Below are 24,355 nucleotides of genomic sequence, written 5' to 3' on the forward strand. Positions count from 1 at the left end.
AAAAGTGAATTCTGGTTTGTGGTGACACCACGTAAGCGGGCCTAAGGTTCTCTTAAATATATATATGATATGATATGACAATTATATTTCATATTTTATCTTACCTTTTCATAATAATTCTATTCCAATTATACTTTTTTTGTAGATGTATCATTCAAATTATGAATGCATGACATTATATAATGACAAAGAACAATTAAAATTATCCAAATACAATATTTATTAGTAATACAATAAAAAAAAAAAAAAAAAATACAACACAACACACTATAAATACTATATATTGTGAAACAATACTAACAACCATCCTAACATAGTGTTAAATTGCTACAAATACAAAAACCCTTACATAAACCCTCCAAAAAATATTTCTTTCAGCAGCAGCCATGGCCGAACAACAGAACTCTCAACTCTCATCTCTTCGTGCTCTCGAGCTTCGTCTCTTACATTGCTCTATTCCATCCTCCTCTTCTTCCCATCAATCAACACCCACTACTTCTTTTTCTCACCTCCATACCCTTATTGAACAAGTTCTACAATTCATCGAATCGGGTCAATACACACAAGCACTCTCATCTGATGGAGCTAAAGCTATTTTCACCTCACAACAACTGAATCATCATAAGCTCAACGATTCTTCCGAGTCTGCTGAATCTTTTTACTCAGAATTTGTGCCTCAGTGTGTTACTCTGTTCTTAAATGCAAATGGGGTTGAAGATTCTGCTCCTAATAGTGTTGCGAAGTTGTATAAAGTAGTTCTTGTCATGGCTGTTGCTGTGGCGGCTCTTCTTGGTTTTACTCAGTGTAATATTACTGGGTTAGTCTCTATTTAACACCCCTTTACATATTTGCTCTCACTTGTCCTTTTTTTTTCCTGTGGTTTTTGTCAATTTGAATCTATTTTCTTTATGCTACTGAAAGATTTCTGTTTTGTGCATATGCCCTCGACAAAGAAAGACTTTCAACATTAGACATTGGAAAGTTTTTCAGTATTCTAGTTAATTTTTTCAATGCCCATTTAATATTACCAATTATTGTTTCCAAGATCAGTTTTTGATTTAGCTTGAGCATTAGTTTTAAGTGTGGGTTGAAATTAAAATTTCTTATTGAAAAGAAATGTAGAGAATTCTAAGACAGTTTGCAATTACATAATTGTTAGGCCCTTCGAATGCTGTGAAGGATGATTAAAAGACTGTAGAAATGAATATCTTTCTGTAAAAGATGTAAAAAAGAAAATCAAACGTGAGAAATTTATGTAAAATATTTCAGTTAGACAAGAATTGTGGACCTTTTGAATGGAATGAAGGATAAAACATATTGTGTAGAGAAGTACTATTTTCAACCTTTTGATGCCTGGCTTAATGCATTGGTGGTGTATAAGCAGAGCTATATGTTTCTTTTGTTGTATTTATTGAGTCTGTTACTTTGTTATTTTATAGGCCAATGGTGAAGTTGCCGCCAATGCCTTTAGGTGCAATAGTTTTTGGTGAAGAAGAGATAAATACTGATTCTGGTGGATGGTCAGAATGGGAAGTGTGGGCGCAAAAGGAGTTAATGTCAGTTGGTTCTGACTTGTGCGCTAAATTTTCGAATTTGCAGGTAAATTTCACTTCATTACATATATTGTGCTAAATGACGTGTATGAGTTCTCTTGTGAGCATGAACTAGTGATGACACATTTGGTGTTTCTGGAAATTTCGATGTCGTATATTCTGTCAAGTGTAGGGTCATTTATTGCCTATTTTCCGTGATAGGTAAAGCTGAAAGTTGTTGACAGAATGAAAAGCTCTATCTGCTTGTTGTAGATTACTTTACCCATTTGAAGCAACAGAAAGAAAAAAGTCTATATTCCATCTTGTCAGAACCATTGAGATGAAAGAAAGAAAGAGAGAGATAATTGTTGGTATTGATTCTAACTTGATTTTAATGGAAGGGAAGATACACCTAAATATAGGTGTGAAATAGAGAATTGAGTGTGAATGGGTAAATACAGTAAATCTAGCACATTGCGCCGCTTGACCCACTCATTAAATCTGCGCCTTTTGGTACCAAACTGTACTCTCAACAAGTTCATTGCATAGACTTAATAATGGGTTATTTAAAACTTTCTATGGGATTAACCTACAAGTTTTGATAATGTAAAATGATACAGGGAAGCATATTATTCTGCAAGTATGCATCCATCTTATGCCTAGTCCTTTTTTCTTTTTTTTGAGTTAATATATCTGTATGTGTGCTTCTTGGAATAAATGCTTACAAAGACTTATGTTTTCCTGATTAGCCAAATTGTCTTATTGCATACACCACTGAGTTGATGCCAAAGTTTTCCTTTTTCATTTTCCTCCCACTTTGGTCCTCCTTCTGTAGTATATAACCTTTGCCAAGATACTGCTTATGAGGACGAAAGATCTTTTGTCAGACGGAAACGACTTGGGGGTGGATGGAGCCAGAAGCATCTCGTGGTGGTTAGCTAGGCTGTTAATCATCCAACAAAAGTTGTTAGATGATCGCTCGTCTTCTTTGTTTGATCTATTGCAAGTCTTCATGCGGGAAAGTTTGCAACATATTGGTTCTCTGGAGAAAATTAGATATTATTGGGCTTCTCTGATATCAGAAGAGAATGCTTCTGCTATTGTATCTATGCTTCATTTGGAGGCAGGAATAATGGAACTTACCTATGGGCGAGTGGATGCTTCCAGGTTAGCTATTTGATGTAGAAGCTTCTATGATATTTTCAGTCACAATTCTTTAACTGTGCAAACCTGGGTCATTTGCCATGGATTGCCTATCCAAAGTTAGTAATGATTTCATTTCCATAATGGCTTCTATACTCGTGTCAGTCTATAGACAGGGCTAAAAAGATAATAATAAAAGCTCATCTCATTAGAGTTGCATGATATGTATTCTGTCAGCTAACGGATGACTGCTTGTGAGCCTTGATTTTGTTTTGCTGTAATCTGGATCTTTTATTTGTGATGCTGTTCATGCTTGATCTTCCTTTTCAGCTGTATTTATCTTTTCTTGTTAGATTGTTAGTTATCTTCTTTTTCATTGAGTTGTCCCTGTTTCGTCTTTTAATTATTCTTTATAAGTTCTTTAGCCCTGTATACTTGACAGTTTATCTGTATCCTATAAATCATACTTGGGCAGGAAACAACAAAAGGCAAAGAGAAAATTTTAATAGTTGTTCTTAGCTGCTTATCTCAGTGACATGCATTCAGTGTTTTGGACGGGGAAAGGCGACAAGGGTCTGCCTCGCCTTGTGGCGAGGTGAGCGGCGAGGCGCTCGCCCTTTGGAAAGTAATTACTACTTTAGGTTTTTGGTGTAAAGAACAGGATATAGAAGAGGAGTTCCAATTAGTGGACTTCATAGGATCTCTGTAAGTATTTCTTTTTAGTCTTTTCCTTTTGTTGTAACAGTCTTTTTTTGGAGGTGGCCAGCATAGCCCTTAATGCTGAGGAATATAAAAAAGTTACCAATTTCAAAAAAAAAACTTAAAATATTTAATTGCATATATAAATATCCCAAATCTCAATAGAAATAACATATATTAGAAAATACTATATTAATTAGTATAAAACTAAATTGAGTAGGGCAGAAATAAAAATAGAAGGATTGAATTTTTTTTAAAAAAATGTAGGCAGATTGCAGTAATGCAGTCAGTTAGCAGTAGCTTCAAAATAAATAACAGACAGAGTCTGCAGTTCTTCTGCATATGAAAGAAGAAAAAGAGGAGAAAAAAAAAATCTAAAACCATACCTGCTGAGTGCTGAGTGTTGAGCAGCTGAGGTCTCTTCGTCAGTAGTGAGGAGAACTGGAGAAGAGAAGAAGAAGAAAATCGCCAAGTAGTGAGGGAGGAGAACTGGAGAAGAGAGTCGCAAGTAGTGAGGGAGGAGAACTGGAGAAGAGAGGGTGGCGAAGGTGCAAGGAGAGTCACGATGGAGAGAAGAAGTTCAAGGTTTGCAAAAACACCAAATAAACCCTAATATTGCCTTTTAATTATTAAATCAGATCTTTTTTAAAAATAAAATAAAAAGGCGGCACCTTATCGCCTCGCTGCGTCACCATTCGCCTTTTGTCACCTTTCTGAACTTGCTACGCCTCATTAGTAAAAGGCGCGAGGCATCGCCTCATCACCTTGGGTGAGAGGCGAGCGCCTTTCAGAACACCGCATGCATCTAAGCTGTATTTTTTACCCATTTTGCTATCATCCGTCATTTTATTTTGTTTCATGGCACAAGTTGATTTCTTTGTGCAGTAATCAATGATCTCAGCTTAATTCTCTGGTATAATGAATCTGGTCAACAATATAGTGTTCCTACTTATCTGGAAGCATGGCATTAATCCCTACCTGATATAATTTGTTTATTAGGGTCCATTTTGAATCAGCTGCAGCAACATCCAGACTTAATTTTTCACTAAGTGGGGCTTTGGGCTTTCGCACGGTACACCAGGTATGTTTTCTCATATGTCATTTGGAAATATGTCGGTGTTCACTTATCGCTGAAAAGTTCTTTTCATAAGCATATACTTAAAGGGTGCTCTGTTAATACAGGCAGAACCGAAAGCACAGCTTCTTCTTGTAGGTAGCGCGGATGGTGATGATTGTAGTGCTTCACTTGGTAATGATTTCCAAAATAAGGTTTCTACCCAAGGTGAAAATGCTTTTCCTCAATGTCCCAGTGAAACTCATGAAGCATCTGACATATTGATGACCCCTAGATTCTTGGAAGATGATAAAAAATCAGAATGTAGCGCACAAGATGCTCAAAATCACAGCATAGCCTCTATGCAATTAAAGCCTACTCAGCAAGCAGTAATTTTAGCACAATGTCTTTCTATTGAGAAGAGAGCTCGGAGTGATGAACTGCAAAGTAAGCTGCCTGACTGTGTCATTAGGAATCCCTATTTTGCTATTCTTTTGTTTGCTGTTGCTTTATTTGACAATAGAAAAATTTATCTTACTATCTGACTAGCATAAGGTATGACTGTTGAAGGGCATTGTTTCAGACAATGTGGAACATACTCCCTTGGGATATTTGTTACTCTTTTTTTTTTGGACACTTCAAAAACCTTTTTCATACAACTTTCTCAATGTTCAGCAATTTGCAATTATAAAATACTTGGAAACAGCACCATTTCCTCTTTTGATTCTATTGCCTAGGTTGATAACCACCATGAGTGGGATTACTTGATAGGAACTCTGAAGGTCAATGAATGATCTTTACTTGATTGCTTTCAAGAAGAAATCATTGCTCTTCATCTGAAGTTAGCACGTTTTCACCTTACTAGACTTTGCACGAGTTCAGTCAATTTAAATAAAGTAGATTTTTTTTTCCTGATTTGAAGTCCTTGAATTTCTGAATTAACTTCCAAGTGCAAACATTTTAACTAAGACATGTATGAGAATACACCTATAGGAAATATAGATGATGTAATTCAGTTGGTAGATTTCCTAGGATCCTTGTAATTAGTGTGAGGTTCTTAGGCTCGTTGTTGATAATTTTTTTGGAGGTGGCCAGCATAGCCCTTAATGCTGAGGAATACGAATTACCAATTTTCAAAAAAAGAAAAGAAAAGAAGAGAGATGCAGGAGAATACTTAGGCTTAGAAAATGCAAATGAAATGGCTGTTGCCTGCAGATAACAACCTGGGAAAATCGGTAAGAGCATTGGTAATGCTGACGAGCTTGCTGAAAAGAAATGGTTAAGACAAATAGACCTCTCCGGATTTCTAGAGGCCAAGTAATGCCAATCTCAAAAGTGTTTAAAATTATAGATGAAGCATGTATGATGTGGAAGTGGGGTCTATCTTTACTTTATCAGGGGGAACCAGCCGGGGGAATTCGGAATGGGTGCAGAGAGCATCCGACAGGCTTTGTTTCTCATGTGTGTGCTGTTGTTTCAGGGTGGGAGATGGCTCCTTATATTGAGGCAGTTGATTCCCAACAGTCATCACCTTTTACGGTGAGGTTTATCTTGTTTCATTCTAACTGCATTTTTTTCTTTTTGCATTGCAATTGCTTTAATTGAAACATCAGATTCAAAGTTACACACCGAACTTTTAATTATGGCTATAAAGGTCCTCGCCCTCTTAGGTACATGGTTCTAAAGATTCAATCTCAAAGCGGTACTAAAGATTAGGCAGAAGAAGAACTATAACTAGAATTCTTCGCCCCTCCCCTTGTACCAAGAAGCAAGTTCGGAACATAAGGATAATGGGCTCGTCTATTATAAGTTATTAGTTTATGGAGCTATCTCAGATATCTCGAGTAAGGAGATGGGATGGTAAGCCTATCTTAAAAATAAAAAGCCCTATGATGAGCTAACTTGGCTTGGTGCAGGAAAAGGAATCACAGCAAGAAAGAAGGCTAGGAGAGATAGGATACTTTCCTTTTTTAGGATTTCTACCAGAGGATGACTGAACTGCCTTTCCTTTCGAACTGAACTACCACGACTCTCGCTAACTGCATCGGATTCTTTGGATAAAAGAAGACTTAGCTGGTTTTACCATTTTAGCCTAATACAGTTTTATATCTTTCTAATATTGAATTGGCAAATAAAAATCGTGTTAACAAGAGAATCAGAGGTTTCTGACTTGCTTCTATGCAAAACCTATACAAGAACAAGTAACATAATCCATGTAGTCAAAAGCTTAACCCATCCAAGCCATGAATGAGTGCAGGTTTGATAGTTAAGAAAAACTTAATTTTTTATAAGTAGAAATGGAACTGTTTGAGGGTTTGCAGCAAACAATAGTTGAAGTGAATGACCTGAATTGCTTAAACTCTTGGTGGTAATGCTTGCACAACTTTCTTTTTCTTCTATAAAGCTATTGTTTGCTGTTGTAAAATGATATAGGGAACTTTAGAATATCAATTTAGTTACCTTCCTTTTCTCCTTTCTTCTTCATACTCTCCCACCCTTCCACTTTCTTTTTTTATAACCGTGGTGTCCTGACCAACTTTTGCGCACCTCAACTAATTCTACAGGATACCTGCCACCTCCTACCAGCAACATGTACCAAGTAACCCTACCCACTAAGACTAGGACAGATGAGAAGAAATCATGAAAGAGTTGGTTTTTTGTCGGGTGCAACCCATGTAGTCGTAAATCCCATGTACCAAATTACTTGGCTAGAAAATGAACTAGGGGAGCTATCAAAAAGTTGTGGAGGACAAATTTTGGATTTATTTTTCCTTTTCATTTTTTGAGCTTGGAGGGCAAGTTTGGTCTTCTATAAAAGGATGATCATTTTTTGTTGTTTAACCATCCCAAAAATCATATATCTTTGTGAGAGTAGAGAGTTGAGAGATCAATTCTCTTAGGTGTAACTGGTATATCTTCCATTTCTTTGTTAATAATATAAAGGCAGGTGTTCTCTGGTGGATGTAGGATCACTTTGATTTGAACCACGTTAAATCTTGTGTTCTTTCTATTATGTTTCCGCTAACAAATCACCTAGTGTTTTTGTCTCTACTGAGATTTGAACCTGAGACCTCATGGTTTTCAATCCACTTTGTTGACCACTAGGCCACACCCTTGGGTGCTCCACTTTGTTTTATTCCTTTGAAACTTCAAAAGGATATGTACAGATGCTTTAGTTGGTGTCACAGCTCCCTTAATAGTATGTTAAAAGGAAAATCAAATTTATAGTCATCTCTGTGTATTGCATCATCTTGCTGGTACTTCTCGTTTTGCTTCTATGGGATCATTCTCCTTCCAGGCCTTGTACTGTACTTGATTTATAGTGAGCTTTATGTCATTATGATGGAATGCCAACAGACTCAAGTATCTTTCTTTCATTCAGCTACAACATTTGTGTGATATATTACGCATTCGGTGGGAATCAACTCGCGGCCGTACAAAGCAGCGTGCATTGCTGATGATGGATAAACTGGTAATTTCTAGGGACTTCTAAAATTCAAATCCTCCCCTTGGATCTAATCTATCAGGGAGAAAACAAAACGGAGCACCAAGTATATTCAAGTTGATGAAAGCAGATTGAATTCAAAGTTCATTCTATGCTCATTAGTTTTCCCATTTGGATCTTGCTTTTTGCAGCGAGAATACTTTTGCTTGTGTTAAAATGATTAGTTGCTACCTCAGGTTCAGGGCATATATGATCCTTCTCCTGGAGCTACACAAAGGATGCATTGTTGTTTTGGAGTTAGTATCCCTACGATTCCTGCATTGCGCAAGTACAGTTGCTCTTCTCTCTATCCAAATTTACTTTCTTGGGTTTTCTGAAAAACTCTTTCATTTACATGCAATGTTACTAATTCCTGAATTTTTGGTGTCATGAATTTTAGTCCCTTATATAAAAACTAACTTGTGCACTTGGTGCAAAAATGACTGGTATATTGATGATACTAGTTCTGATTAATAATGTTAAACAGACACTGTGTTTCCTTTTTCTTCTGAAAAATATTCATTTAGTTTGGCTAGGTATTACTGAACTAGTTTTGTAAATATGTTTGCTAAGGGAATGTCGTCTCATAATTAGATACAGTGAGTTAACAAGTGCAATCAGTTCTTGTTCAGGGAGTATGGAGATCTGCTAGTGAGCTGTGGTTTGATAGGGGAAGCTGTTAAAGTGTATGAGGATCTTGAGCTTTGGGATAACTTAATATACTGTTATAGGTACAATTGAGATTCTTAAAACATGACTTTTTTCTGCGGCTCTGTGCAGTTTCAGCTGAAATATTGTTTGAATCTTGTAGGCTAATGGAGAAGAAAGCGGCAGCAGTTGAACTAATCAAAGCTCGGTTATCTGAAAGACCTTGTGACCCTAGGTTATGGTATACTGACGAAACTCTACCTTCCTTTTATCATTTCAACTGTTTTTCCTGTTTCTAATTTTGAATTTCTGCTAGCTTAAGAAATAGAAATCTTCCGAGTCATCAAAAGAAAACATGTGCATCTGTTGATCCATACAAGGTATCAAGGGCATGATTTGGAGAACAGGAGGTTTAATGTTTTAATGATACAATAATCATTCACTTTTATCACGAAACTTATTTGTATAATTCAATGGCCTCTTGTTCAATAGTCCAATAAGCTGCCATAGTTTCATTTAGCATACATAGGCAGCACTTTATTTTCTCAAAGAGGCCTCCAACGTTGTTATATGTCTGTGATATATGTTCATTTTGAACATCCGTTGTAGTCCTTTTATGGAGTTTTGTCTTTTCATTATATCTTATGAGATAATGTGACGTCATTATCAGCCTCCAAAAGTTACTGCATATATAGAGATGCGGTGCAAAAATTTTGTACTGAGATAAAGCTGTAGTGTTAGAATTTTTTTGGGCTTTAAACTTGAGTCAGAAATTATTATGCAAGTTTGACAAGTCAACAGTCCTTTTTGTTTTACGAGACGACTTCTTTCACCATTTAGGTAACTTCCCATGGTTGTTTATGCTACAAAATTTGCCAATATTTCCTTATGTTTTAAGGTTAATTGGTAAAACATAGACGTAAGCACTTTTGTTTGCATGTTAATGATGGGGGTAAAGATGATAACAAGTTATCTCGGGTTAAGTTGTAGTTTTTTTGATGATGATGATGTCTGGGCTAGCATGTATGCACCTCGACTATTCCACTTGGTACTTGCTACTGCTTCAATGACTCATGTTAAGTTTGTATTTTTCGGGGATAGCAAGAGATGAGACTATTATTCCTACGTTTGGTTACAGAACTTGGTCCCTGAATTATAATCGCAATATTACTAATCCGGAAATAAGGTCAGAGTCGGTGATTTATTGGACAACTCTTATAACAATCCCTTTTTTTAAGCGTTCCTTTCCCTCATGTTTGGCCCATTTTTCTTCATCTTGCTACCCCCAACTCTACCCTGCATCCATGATGACCTATTAGTTTGCCGTGTCTTGTATTCTGATATTAATTTGTTATATTCTTTTTGTTTTTTTGTGTCAATTGTAATAATAACCTTACTAATTGCCCTCAGGGTTTTGGTGTAAGAGCAAAACATGTGATGTGATGTCTAGGTTAGGTTCACGTTTCAGGTTCGAACCCTGCTTGCATATAAATGCCTGATATTTAAGTGGAGAAAGGTAGAGGGATGGACCCTCCACCTTTTGAACCTTGTGCCACTGGCCTTCGGTGATTTCTTGGTTGCGAAAAAAAGTGAAGAACCTTAGTAATCGCTTCAGTGAAGTTGTCTTTGCTACTGAATGTTTGATTAGTTGGCAAAATGTTGCTTTTAGGACTCCGCCAACACTTCCTGAGAAATCAAAATTTATCAACACAAAAATGTCGAGGGTTATTTTGACCAAGTTCTTATCCCAGATTCAAGCCTTCCTGTACTCATAAAAAATTGCAATCCTATCAATTTTACCTTACTACATTCCAGCAGCAATGCGATCTTCCATCCAGAGTGTCCTCGTGCTAATGATCTTCCCTATCTCTGCCACAAGCAAAGGACTGTTAATGACAATGAGATGTATTCACTTTGTAATTAGAAAAAAGGTCTTCGCTGGAGAAGCTTTTGCATTATTAAGTTGTTGGTCATCTTCCTCTCCATGCATTACAATGAATTCATTTATATTTATTAGATGCTCCATTTTCGTTTTTATACTTAACTCTGACCTCCGTTACCATACTTGTTATTTTTTGTTTAGGTATAAATTATGTGGTATAATACTATTTCATCCTCTTTTAGGTGTTCCCTTGGAGATGTTACAAGTGATGATAAATGCTATGAGAAAGCCCAGGAAGTGTCTGGGAATAAGTCAGCTCGAGCACAGGTGAATCAAAATGTCTTGTTGCCTACCTTAGTGATTGCAGTTGTTTTTTCTATTTTCTTTCTTTCCTTGTCTTCTAAAATTTCTTGGGATCCAAATTCTTTTTACAACCTACCTTAGTGATTGCAATTGTTTTTCTATTTTTTTTCTTTCCGTATCTTCTAAATTTTTTTGGGATCCAAATTCTTTTTACAGCGCGCCCTTGCCCGTAGTGCATACAACAGGGGGGAGTACGAGAAGTCAAAAGATCTATGGTTGGCTTATCTGCATGCTTCCATTCACTTGATAATTGTTATATATCAACTAATTTGCTCCCACTTATACACCAATTTGATCTATATTTCCTTTATATTCAGGGAATCTGCAATGGCAATGAATTCTATGTATCCAGATGGATGGTTTGCACTTGGTGCTGCTGCTTTAAAGGTCTGTATTTTCATCTGTATGCTGATTGTGATTACTCATGGCTATAAGCTGTAAGGGAATGCACATGGTGCTATGTAGTGTTCATTTCTCTTCCTTCCGCTATGTATTCACTACATGATTTCTGGCTTCGTCTGGAACATTACAGGCTAGAGATGTTGAGAAGGCACTGGATGGCTTCACACGTGCTGTTCAGCTTGATCCTGAAAATGGAGAGGCTTGGAATAATATTGCTTGCCTGTATGTTCTTTCACCCTTGCATTTTAGGAAATTTATAGGTCAGAGGACATGTGTTGGTCTTATTTGTTGCCTGTTTATAGGCAATGAAATAATGAATCCAACTATCTGTTGGACCAAAAGTCATTTATAGATTGGTCTGTCATCTAGTTCAGCAAATAAATTAAACGATCCTTGTATAAAGGAGAAGTAAGGAAGGCACTTGGTATAGTAGCTAGGTGTTTGTACGTGTTTCAGTAAAACATAGATCATGTTCCTCAATAATGTCCAATATAGACAAGAAATTAGTAAATTTCAGCTGGTTCTTTTTCTTCTTCTACTTTCTTTTTAACCTTTTTCCAAGAATTAGATTCTTGAAGAATTTGCAGCTAGCACTAGAATTTCAGATTTCATCCAGTTTTTGAAGTGTTTCTTGTCATGGTCCAACTTTTATGATAGCTAGCAACTTCATATTTGCTACCTGTGAAGAGTGAATTTTAAGCAACAGGGATTGTGGCTGAAACGTTAAAGCAACTCTTTTTGTTTTTGAGAAAGGTAAAACATTTACTTCTATATATCCACAGGTATACTCGTCAAAGTGTAGTCCCCCTCCAAAAAGTTCTACTTGCATCATTCCTAAGATCTTCTAGTTACAGCCAATCAATAACATTAAACACATCAAAGTGTATCTCCTATCATTACTTGCTTACACCAAAAATAGTAAAGCCCTAGGCTGTTTGTCTTTATCTTCTGAATATTGTTCTGTTTTCCTTCAAAACATCTTTGATTCCTCTCCTTCCAAACATCTTTGATTCCTTTCCTTCCAAATTGTCCACCAAATGCAAGCTGGGACAATCCTCCATCACTTCTCCTTTTTTCCTGCACTTCCATCCCTGTTCCAGCATTGTAGGACTTCTATAATTCTCCCAGGCTTTGTCCACTTGATCTTCCTCTTGTGGAACAATTAATCTGTCCTTTTGCAGTGTAAAAAAGAGATGGTTGACTGTCTCCACCAGTTCTTCACATAGATAGCATCTAGAACATAGATTGGATTTCCTCTTGTTCAAGTTCTCATGTGTCAAGACTGCCTCCTTTGCCAAGAGTCACGTGAAGTAAATCACCTTGTAGGGAATTACTGTTCTCCAGATCATCCTCCAGCGCCATCCTGCTTGCTGCACCTCAGTAGAACTGAGTTCTCTGTATGCTGATTTTATAGTGAATTCTCCCCTTCTCTCCCCCTTCCATACTAGTCTATCTTCCTCTCCTGTCATGAAATCTTGCTATGGTTGTCATTTCCCAATCATTTAGGTTCCTTCTCAGAAACAGGTTCCACCCTTGCCCAGTTCATAATCCTGCCACTGTTGCTTCTTGTGCTTCGCTCAGACTATGTAGTACAGGGAAAGCATGTTTAAGTGTCTCCTGTCCACACCAAATGTCATTCCAGAAAGCTACTTTTTCTCCATTGCCCACCTTACAACTTGTTCTCTCCCTGACCAGTTGCCATAGGTTCCTGATAGATCTCGATACACTACAATTATCCGGGTTGGTCACCACCTCTGTCATCCATTTGTCCTCCATGTATGGTGGTCACATAAGTAACTCTTGATAAGTGAGATCATTATACCTTATTAAAACAAGTTGAGATCATTGCATGTAAGCTCAACTGTGATCAAATGAGTAGAAACTCCAACCAGGCTTTGCATTGGAAGTTCGAAATTATGGAGTGATAAGATGAGTGAGTATATTTCAGAGTATTGGAGGTCTCTACTTTCTTATGGCAGGGAGTCAGCAGCTAATACACATTTTCCTTTTCAAATAAAACTCGTGTACTTTTCTGATTTTCTTTTGAACTTATAAATTGATAACTACTGCAATAGCAATATTATAATTTAAATAGGTGGAGGTAAGTAAGATGTTTGTTTTAGTTCGAGGCTACTAAGCATGTTAATGAAGGAAGAAATCGAGTGTAATGGACATCCTTACAAACTATGATAAGAAAAAACAACCATTGACTTGGTAAAGTTGGATTACAAGGCCAAGGGGGTTACACAAAATACTGACACCTCTTTGCGGATTGAATCTATCCTGCTTGCATTACTTCTTTGTCCTTGGAAAATGTCATAATAACTTTTTATTTCTTCTTCTATTTTTATCTTTTCATGTGTTTGGTTCTTGACTATGCAGGCATATGGTTAAGAAGAAAAACAAGGAAGCCTTTATTGCGTTTAAGGAAGCATTGAAGCTGAAGTACAAACTTCCTGCTATACTCTCCCTACATTTCATATTTTATTTTTTCTTCTGGTGTCCATATGTATGTCTTGCACTTTCTTTAATGGAGTCGCTCAGTAGGGGTTGTAAAAGTGGGAGGATATGAAACCCATCCTTCCCAACCTCTCTAGCCCAGCTTTTTCTGATCCCCAGTACTCACACACTTCTTTTACCACAACAAAACCCAGTATTTCAACCCATCCACAGTTGGATAAAATCTGAAAGTATACTTTTCACTTCCTTTCCCCCTCTACCAGAGCAATGGAAGAAAACACACTTAGTAAAATCATGCTGTCCCACTTTGAATTTTTTTGTTTGATTTCGGAACCCTTTTACAGGCGAGACAGCTGGCAGATGTGGGAAAATTTTAGCCGCGTTGCTGCAGATATTGGAAATTTCAGTCAGGTATAGTCAACATTTTATGCAAAATCTTTTTGAACACTTAAATAGTTTCTCTAAGTCGGTTGCAACCATCATGTGTCTGTTGATCTTTGATGGGATAGACTTTTCTTTATGTAACTGCTCCCTCCATTTCAATTAATATAAAAAAAGATATTGAAAATAAAGTTAAAATCCATTATCCAGTCTTCTAAGATGTCCTTCAAACCACCATGTCAAAAAGAACTCCATAGAAAAATCTGAACTATGGAGGAAATAAACCACATAATACCCAGTGAAATGCCACAAGTGGGATCTGGGGAGGGTGGCATGTACGCAGACCTTACCCTCTACCTTTGTGGGGCAGAGAGGCTGTTTCCAATAGGCCCTCGGCTCAAAAGAGAAGTCTTCAAAGCAGGATTGCAAGAAATATTTTATTTTTCACCATAAGTCTAATAAGAGAGAAGGTTTAAAGTATCAGATCAGGTAATAAACTGGTGTGGCTTCTTCATAATTTTCAATATATAGTGCATCCACTTTGACGGCCACATACTTCCAAATTCCAATATGTTGAAATGGTAAAAGAAAGTACCTGAGGTGTACACAGTTAACCTTCTTAAAAAAAAGTACCTGAGGTGTACACAAAGCGGAGTGTCTCTATCACTTCAGAAGAAACAGAATTGGTGGGGGCAAAAGTTACAGTCAGCTTTTTGTAACAGCTTAAGATTTTGGTTTACTAAGGCTAGCAATAGCATACACCATAGAGTCCCATTATATATACTATTAATTAACCCATTTAAAACTTTGCTTATCAAGTATAGTTTCAGGACAGATCCTCATTCAACTCGCTGTTATGGAAAATTCCTCGGTATCAATTCCCAATATTCTGAACAAGGGTAGGTTCACCATGATGAGGTGGGGGTTATTTTCCCCCCTTAAAGATGATAGAGCGATTAATAGAAAAGAGGAAAGAAAGACTAGAGCACGAGCTAACTGCTCATAGGCTTTCTCTAGGTCATTGAATATCATCTGGGGATCCTTCTTTTATCCTTGTAAATTTTCCTTCTAGAAAACTATATAACCCACAAGAGGGATTGTGATTTGCTGAGAGTTGAAATATTTTCTTATAGGTGATCAATTTTCTCCTTTGTAAATGGAGGAATACTTGAGGTTTTGTACTCATTCTGTTGTTGTTACTTGGAAATGCCATTTCATGACCCTCTGAAGAATCCATCCCTTTGGTGGCACCAAACAACAGTGTCTTTTTGCCATTATAATATGTGAATGCATGTAGAGTAGAGTTGGCTCCATTCAAGCAGTGAAAATGAATTGTATTTAATTTTCATTTTGGTGTAAAGAGTTCTTTGTAGAGGATGCAAAATTTATTCTATAAATTTTGGAAGCCTTGTAAGGTTTACTAGGGCTTTAGACTGTAGATATTGCTACTAGTTATGCTGATGAATAAATGTTTACCATTTTAAAAAAAAATGTGAAAGTAGAATACTTACTTTCTGGCTACATAAATTACACATTAAATAAATGGAAAAACTAATTTAAGTGCCTAACCATATAAAAATGAAGAACTTTACCTGGATTGCGAGTGACAGGATCATGCTAAACCAAAAACATTGCCTTTGAGGGAAGCAAGCTTCTGAAACTATGCTTCTCATGTTCCGTTGCAGGCATATATTGATTTCAAGTCCTTGTCAAAAAATGATTTCAAGTCCTTTCTCCATCTGTGCAATTGAGTCCTTTTCTTACATTCATTTGTACCCGTAGAAAGGTCGAACATTTACTTTCCTCACATGCTTTCTTTCTCAAATTTATTTTCTCTTTTCTCAAAAAATTTCCCATTTCTTTCTCTAGAAGACAATGCAAAACAAATTCCTACAACAACAACAACATACCCAGTGAAATCCCACTAGGTGGGGTCTGGGGAGGGTAGAGTGTACGCAGACCTTACCACTACCTTGTGGAGGTAGAGAGGCTGTTTCCGGGAGACCCTCAGCTCAAGAACATCAAATCTAAGTGACAGGAGAGCTATATATAAAACATAACAACCAATCCAAAAGATAGTGTATAATCAACAAAAGATACAATAACATCAAGAAAGTAATGTGAGGAGTGAAACGCAGTAAACAACAATACGGCTAGGGCTACTCCAAACGCTAACAACCCATACCCTCGCGAGGGACGGCAACACGCTAACCCTACTAACCTCCACCTTAATACGCGACCTCCACTCCTTCCTATCTAGAGTCATGTCCTCGGTAATGTGAAGCCTAGCCAAGTCTTGTCTAATCACCTCTTCCCAATACTTCTTGGGCCTACCTCTACCCCTCCGCGTACCCTCTACCACCATTTCCTCGCACCTCCTCACTGGGGCGTCTGCGCTCCGTCTCTTCACATGTCCAAACCATCTCAGTCTCGCTTCCCTCAGCTTGTCCACCACAGAGGCCACTCCCACCTTCTCCCGGATAACCTCATTCCTAATCTTGTCGCTCCTAGTGTGCCCACACATCCATCTCAAATTCCTAATATCTCAAATACTCTAACAAGGAACTTCTCTTGTTTTTAATGTAACATATTCAGCACAATGTTAGTGCTGCCATCACTGAAGTTTTATTTGCTTATGGAAAAGGTGAATTTGATTAGTTTCTTCATTGAAGGCACTGGAAGCAGTACAGAAGGTGTTGGATATGACGAAAAAGAAGCGAATCGATGTCGAATTACTGGAGAGGATGTTGCAAGAGTTGGAATTACGGACTGCAACTAGCCATTCTGAATGCGATGCTTTGAGGGATAGCAGTGGTTCTGCTGAGGCTGGCTCCAACATCATTAGTGTTGATCCATTGACCAGCTCGGACAAAGACCTGGCAATAGAACGGGAAACTGAGCACTTGATTCAGTCAGTTGGGAAAATCTTACGGCAGGTAAACCATAAATGTTGATTGACAACTTTCCTTGTCTTTTGTTTTTTTTCTGTACTCTTTGTCTAATCACCTCCTCCCAATACTTCTTGGGCCTACCTCTACCCCTCCGCGTACCCTCTACCACCATTTCCTCGCACCTCCTCACTGGGGCGTCTGCGCTCCGTCTCTTCACATGTCCAAACCATCTCAGTCTCGCTTCCCTCAGCTTGTCCACCACAGAGGCCACTCCCACCTTCTCCCGGATAACCTCATTCCTAATCTTGTCGCTCCTAGTGTGCCCACACATCCATCTCAAATTCCTAATATCTCAAATACTCTAACAAGGAACTTCTCTTGTTTTTAATGTAACATATTCAGCACAATGTTAGTGCTGCCATCACTGAAGTTTTATTTGCTTATGGAAAAGGTGAATTTGATTAGTTTCTTCATTGAAGGCACTGGAAGCAGTACAGAAGGTGTTGGATATGACGAAAAAGAAGCGAATCGATGTCGAATTACTGGAGAGGATGTTGCAAGAGTTGGAATTACGGACTGCAACTAGCCATTCTGAATGCGATGCTTTGAGGGATAGCAGTGGTTCTGCTGAGGCTGGCTCCAACATCATTAGTGTTGATCCATTGACCAGCTCGGACAAAGACCTGGCAATAGAACGGGAAACTGAGCACTTGATTCAGTCAGTTGGGAAAATCTTACGGCAGGTAAACCATAAATGTTGATTGACAACTTTCCTTGTCTTTTGTTTTTTTTCTGTACTCTTCTGGTCAGATTAAAAATGGCCCTTCAGCTCCTAAGTTCAAGCTGCCATTTATTTCTTCTGCTCCTGAATCCTGATTCCTTTAAACAAATATTTGCACAACAGCTATAAGACTATTAATGGACTCATGTAGAAAAGAAATAGGTAGGCATAGAGTAGAAAGCTTGATGATATTTCCTGAGCATTGTCTATTGTCTATTAGCAATACAAAGAACTTAAGCAAAACACACAGGATTGTGAATCATTACTTTCTCAGTTAAAAAAAGAGACAGGTTTGTGATTTTTTGCGTATATTTCATTCTTGCTAATCAACTTTTAGATTATTAACAAAATTCTCAGAACAAGTATGATGTCTTTGTTGCATGTGCCGTTGTTTGGTTAACTCATTGTCACGATCCAAATGTGGCACTAGGGCTGGCTAACTGGGTAAAATTTATGGTTATCCGCTCGATTAACCCATTTTAAATGGGTTGGTTATCCGATCATTTAAAAGTGAATCAGATATGGATCAACCCATATTATCCATCATAAAATATGGATAATCCATGGGTATCCATCTATGGCACTCCCCTTAAAGTATGTAAGGGTGTAGGAACGTAACTTCTAAAATACACTTATTAAGGGTGTGTTTGGTATGAAGAAAATATTTTAAAAATATTTTCAATTTTCTCATGTTTGATTGAATTAAATGTTTTGGAAAATATTTTTCAAATGGACTTATTTTCTTATAATTTAAGAAGAAATGACACTCATAAATAAAGTAAGGGAAAAAAATTCAAAACTTTCCTTAAATCAGGAAATATTTTTTCAAAACTTTCCTTAAACCTCATCACCTGAAACGGTGGGGACATGGGTTCCGACCCCAACCCGACTCTCGATCTAGACCCGGACCCTAAATTTTGACCTCCAACCTCGACTCAGGACCACTCATTTGTCAAAAATTTTTTTCTAGAAAAACATGAAAATATTTTCGTTCATACTAAACCCACTCTAAAATGAGAAAAGAATAAGGAAAGAATCTTGTAATCTGTAGTACTTATTTCCTTACAGATTATCCATTGGCTTCCCATCTTTATCCATAATTAAGCTATCCAGAGTACCAAAACACGAAATAGAGTATCAATGCTCAAAACAAGAGTTGAGTTGTTACTATGCTCATTCCCTAGAATATTTGGGTTTTATGGACGAGTTGTCTGTCCTTCGGAGGTCCTTGGTTGTATGACCTGCAGTGGAAGAGTAGTGTTACTAAGAATAACCATTTCATATTGGTATATATTGGGAATTAAACTGATTAATGGGATCATCTACTTGAGAAACCACTGAAAATTGTGTAATTAATTGGACCTGTCTGCCCAGCAGGCAATTTCCATGCAACTAGACTATCTCTAGTCCCTGCTATGCTAGCAATAAGAAATCCTTAGAGAAGTGGATCTCTTGATTCCTTGCAGCCCAGCTTGGAAGCTTGAGTATAGATTCCCGATGGTCGTGGAGCAGGTCTGGGTCAGCTGTCTCGTACACCTGAAATGATCCAGCCATATGTCTGATAGGATACCTTTTGTCTACAAACAAAACAAAAACAAAGTTGGTTTTTAGTCCAAAAATGGCACAATTATATAATCTAGCATCTAAGTGAAGAACCTTTTACTTTGATGTAGATTGTTCAAACTGGTGGGAATGCTGAGATTTGGGGGATCTATGCGAGGTGGCATAAACTCAAAGGAGATCTTGCGATGTGTTCAGAGGCCCTTCTTAAGCAAGTCCGATCATACCAGGTAAGACAGCAAATTAATTTTTCATATCTGCGCTTATGCAGATGTTATTATATGCTTCTTCAACTTGTTATCACTACCTTTGTTGAAGCTTGTAAAAAGGCAGCCATCTGTTGAGAGAAAAGGTTATGTACAAGATGGTCCAAGCAAGATTGTGCTTCTCCCTTATGATTGTGATTATTTATCTCTGTGAAGTTAGAAAAGAATAGGTGTTGCGTGTGAGAACAAATTTCTAGTCCTTAACTTGTACTTTGTGTTGACGTTTTTGGAACTAATGAATATTCCTACTATGAAGCCACCATAGAAGTTCCTTATTTTTTCGTCTGTATTGCTGCTAGTATTTGATAAAAATACTGTATTGTTAGCTCACATGCTTGTCTTTCTTTTCCTCACAAAATTATAGAGCTTGGATCCCTCATCTTTCCTAGTGTGTGACATAGCTGCTTAATAGAGAGACCTTTTTCATTTGGATAGCACTCCCAGTGTGAAGGACTGTCGTCAAACCATTGGCTATTTATTCTTATTCTCTAATATATGTCGCCAGAATTTATGTGAGGAAGAGAGTGATATAGTTTGGCCATTGGCAGTCAAATGCTTTATAGAGGAGAGCTAAAGTGTTGAACTACTTTTCAGCTAGCAGTACTAAATTGCTGTATGGGCTGGAAGCCATCACTGAGGATGCAGTTTGATCTTATGCGAGTTCTCTGCACTTTTGCAGAATAATGATTGTTTAGGTTTGTTGTGTTGATATCCCTAGTTTATATAAGCTAGAACAGCTAGGTCCCAGGAAGATAGATATTTGGTTGGGTAAGATGACAGAGTAAAGCTGAGTAAGATAAATATGGAGGATAGGATATATGAGGGGGAGATAATTGATAAGTGTTTGTTTAATGGTTGTCCAATGGTGCATTTATGCTGGTAAGTTAACCATTCATATTTATTGCTTCTATCGGAACAAAAAGGATGACTAACTTATTAGGATTAATGCTATCTTTGACTTAAAAATTCGTTAGCTTTTGGTTAATGGTTCTCCAATGGTGCTTATCTTCCAGAAGTTTTAGCATTCATACATATGGTTTATACTCTGCTTTGAGTGCCCACTTATATGCTCTACCACTTCATTTCCTGTCAGTTTTTATGGCGGACTTCCTGCATTTTGCAGAGTATATTTGCTTGTCTTGCCATTTTTCTAATATTGTCACCTTCCTGGACCTTGTTTTTTTGTTGCCAAAGAGCAGTGTAAATTTCTTCCTCTAATGTCACCAGGCTAAAGAAGTCCTTGTACAGGCTTAGATAATTTATCAGGCTTTGACATTTTACTTTCTATTTCCGATCTCCCCACAATGACTTCACAGGGATCTGACCTATGGAAGGATAAAGACCGGTTTGCAAAGTTTGCACATGCCTCGTTGGAACTCTGCAAGGTTTACCAGGAAATAGCTCGACGTAATGGTAGCCGTAGGGAGTTGTCTGCCGCTGAGATGCACTTAAAAAACACAATAAAGCAGGTAGTTCTTTTGGTCTCCAAAATTGATGTGCTTGCAGTATACTTTGTCATAACCGTTACTAAGCAAAGCAACTCACTTTCTGTAAAATTCAGGCCGAGGCTTTCTCCAACACCAAAGAGTATCAAGATATCTTGGCATGCCTTGATGAGGTGAAGGCAGCACAAGCTACACCCTGATCATATGCTTTCTGCTGAGTCATTTATTCAAAAGGTGAAATCGACATCTCCTGGACAAACAGATTGGCTAATACGACATTTTTCTCTGCGCAAGATAAATGAATAGCTCTTGTTTTCATGGGAAAAAAAGAGGGTCCTCAGAGATTTCATTCCAAACTTATGAACTTTCAGTTTTTCACTTTCCAGGGCAAAATTAATGTTATGCACTTAAAAAGGACATACAATTGTAATCCTCTCGATCAAGAATGCCGTGAAGAAATTCAAAGTCCAAAAGTTGAGACCTATGCAGCCTTTGATTCATGAGGGGAAGATCTGTAGACTGTAATATATTATATGTCAATGTCTCATTCTGGATAAGTGGTTTGCATATTCTCTTTCTCATTTTTTTCAGAACTCTATTACTTTAATTGAATTCACTCCATTAAGTAAACCATTTTGTACTTATCATATTTTATACACAAATCATATGCTAAAACGTTGTTTTAAGCCTTAAAAGTCATTTTTTTTCCAGCCAATTCAAATGGACTCTTAGGAGTTAATATCGCAATGTAAAGTTGATGATGAGATTAGATAAAATGATATTGGATGATAAGTGTTGATACTGCGACATAACAATGATGTTGTGATGATAAGAGTTTATGTAACAACATTAAATTGACATCCATTCTTCCTTTCACTTGGATTTGATTTTTTCATTTTTAATTACAATCCCTTGATTTTTACACAATCCGCATACATAACTCACTATTCAAATACATTAATACTGATACATTATGTATCAAGTTGTTACGCTTAAAAGGGGGGAAAATGGAAAATTCAATTAAAATCTCATAAATTATGTTTACACGTTTCTTCTTACTGTCAATCAGTCAGACACAAAACCCTAACAGAACTAACACATTCAAAATTCAAATTTCTTCTCCCTATTCATTGTTCTCCTTGTACATCGAAGAACCATTCAAATTTGTCCAAAATTTGATAAGATACATAATGTATAGTTGTTGGACAAATAATTTCTTTTGTGAATCTCAAATCCACCATTGCAGGAGATCGATGAGATGAGAAAAAACTTGGAAATCCGATACATAGTATAAGGACATCACGCAAAAATGTTATTGACAATCAGATTCAATCCCTAACAAATTGTAATAGGCTAGAACAATTCAAAATTCAAAATTTTTCTTCTCATTCTTCCAAAAAACTCTCAATTTTTTAATTAAAATTGTCGACAAAATTGTACTGATAAAACATGAATCTGTCGATCTTGTTGAGGCATTCCGAAATTTGGGAAAGTGAGGTTAGGTAATGAACGATACAAAAGTGATAGAATTATTGTTGGTCAAAATATTGATTTTGTGAATCTCAAATCAACCATTGTGGCTGAATTAGAGATCGATGAATTGAGGAAAAAATTGGAGATCCGATACATCGTTGAGGTGAAAAAACAAGAGCCTGAATTTTCAATATATTTGCTATGCATTAATACAACAGACAAAAAGGCTGAAGAGATGCATAACTTTTATGGATCATCCATCCTTTTATAATGTTGTATAATCGTTTTTTGAATTGTGTTTTTGAGATGGATAGCTTTCTCAATACATTACTATTTATGTATCTTGTTCAAATTGATAAGTGTTTTATTTCTACTAGATACATTAAATAAGTAAATGTTTCCCATAAGATGTTAGGTTTGCAGTTGATACATTACTGTGTGGTAATTGCTATGTATCAGATACATTTAGTATAAATTTGAATTTACGTATCATGCCTAAAAAATTAGTGCATGATACATTACTATTTATGTATCTTATTTTGTTTGAGAAATACTGTATTTTATAATAAAATAATACATTAAACATGTAATGGTTCCAAATAACATTTTTTGTGTGTGATACATAATACAATGGTGATCAGTTGATATGTATATGATACACATATTAAAGTCTGAAAACTGTTGAATTTGATATATGTTATGTATCATGTACATATCAATTAATTTGATACATAGTGCTTTAGCTATAAAACATTAGGGTTTATGTGTCAAGTGTATTTATTGGGTAATGTGCCCTCTAGTTGAATAAGTTTGGGTGTATGTATCTGGTTGTAAAAGATTGTCACTGATATGTATAATATACCTATTGTTGGATCTGATACACAGTACTCAAGTTATAGAACATTATGATTTATGTATCAAGATTGAAGATACATTATATAACTTGATACATTAGGTAGTGTTTATGTATCAAGTGCATTTATATTAAACATGATAAACACTAATCAACAACATTAGAGTTTTGTATCAATACATTAAATATGAACATGATACATTGCCTAAAACAAAGGTTATTGTAGCAGTGATGTATCGAATCAGTGATAACACTAACAAACACTAATTTAAGAATCAACATAAACGAGATACATTGAAAATATGTATCTTTGATAGTGATGACCATTTAATGGCAGATCCAACTTTTTTTCCTTCTTTTCTGGGCTTTATTTTAACAATGATCCTTCGCTCTATATCAATTCATGTAGTTTTTCTTCACTTTCAATAATGGCATCACCCATGGATCTCGACCCAAAGGCCTTACTGAAGCCACCAACAACTCAACATTTTTCTCTTTTTTTGGGTGTTTTTTCCTCAATCGATTTTGAAGTCGAAAAGGAGCATCATCCATATATATCAGAACTTTGTAGATGAAAAAAAAAAGCGATGAACTGAAAGTTGGAGAAGAATAAAAACTACCTATTGAGGAAGTTGAATCGACTGACACGAGAGAACAAATCTGATGTTCAAAAAATGTAATGGAGAAAGTAAAGATTGAGGGAGTGAAAATAGGAAGAGATTGAGGGTATATTTGGTATGAAGGAAAATGTTTTCTTCTCATTTTCTCTTGTTTGGTTGGTGAATGAAGAATATTTTTCAGAAAATATCTTTTATTTTTGGCTTGAGACTAAAAAAATACTCTTTAGGAAAATAATTTCTGATCCGAAAATCAACCCCGATAATTGATCTAGGACCCGACCCCGACACCCAAGCTAGGACAAGACCCTGATGACCGTTCCAAAAATCCAACCCTGAGATTTTACCCTGGACCTGACTCTGACTTTCGACCTAGGAATTTTTTTTCAAAAATAATTTTTTTTTTTTAAATAATATTGAT

The 24,355-nt window shown here is 36.7% G+C and overlaps 1 protein-coding gene across 3 annotated transcripts; it reads left to right on the top strand.

Moving 5' to 3' along the window:
- The first annotated feature begins 314 nt into the window (after positions 1-314).
- LOC102588970 (tetratricopeptide repeat protein 27 homolog) lies at positions 315-21,635 on the top strand. Of its 3 annotated transcripts, none has more exons than XM_006361587.2 (21): positions 315-817; positions 1,440-1,599; positions 2,368-2,699; positions 4,374-4,455; positions 4,557-4,875; positions 5,909-5,967; positions 7,811-7,900; positions 8,110-8,201; positions 8,545-8,643; positions 8,724-8,801; positions 10,685-10,769; positions 10,962-11,020; positions 11,123-11,192; positions 11,338-11,429; positions 13,590-13,652; positions 14,012-14,078; positions 16,721-16,984; positions 19,394-19,510; positions 20,863-21,015; positions 21,108-21,225; positions 21,363-21,635. In XM_006361587.2, the coding sequence occupies exons 1-20, from the start codon at positions 387-389 to the stop codon at positions 21,189-21,191; spliced, it is 2,796 nt and encodes a 931-aa protein (XP_006361649.1). In that variant the 5' UTR covers positions 315-386; the 3' UTR covers positions 21,192-21,225; positions 21,363-21,635. The 3 variants fall into 3 exon arrangements, with proteins under 3 accessions (XP_006361649.1, XP_006361648.1, XP_006361647.1); XM_006361586.2 differs by having other exon boundaries at positions 21,378-21,635; XM_006361585.2 differs by having other exon boundaries at positions 21,108-21,635.
- The last annotated feature ends 2,720 nt before the right edge of the window (positions 21,636-24,355 follow it).

Source organism: Solanum tuberosum, unplaced genomic scaffold (genome assembly GCF_000226075.1).
Source record: "Solanum tuberosum cultivar DM 1-3 516 R44 unplaced genomic scaffold, SolTub_3.0 scf00358, whole genome shotgun sequence".
In the NCBI taxonomy this organism is placed as follows: Eukaryota; Viridiplantae; Streptophyta; class Magnoliopsida; order Solanales; family Solanaceae; genus Solanum; species Solanum tuberosum.

Excerpts from the sequence above, each read along its gene's own strand:
- LOC102588970 (XM_006361585.2), top strand. The coding sequence starts at position 387 with ATGGCCGAACAACAGAACTCTCAACTCTCATCTCTTCGTGCTCTCGAG. Across the intron at positions 818-1,439 it reads ACTCAGTGTAATATTACTGG|GCCAATGGTGAAGTTGCCGC; the intron begins GTTAGTCTCTAT and ends GTTATTTTATAG. Across the intron at positions 14,079-16,720 it reads ATATTGGAAATTTCAGTCAG|GCACTGGAAGCAGTACAGAA; the intron begins GTATAGTCAACA and ends TCTTCATTGAAG.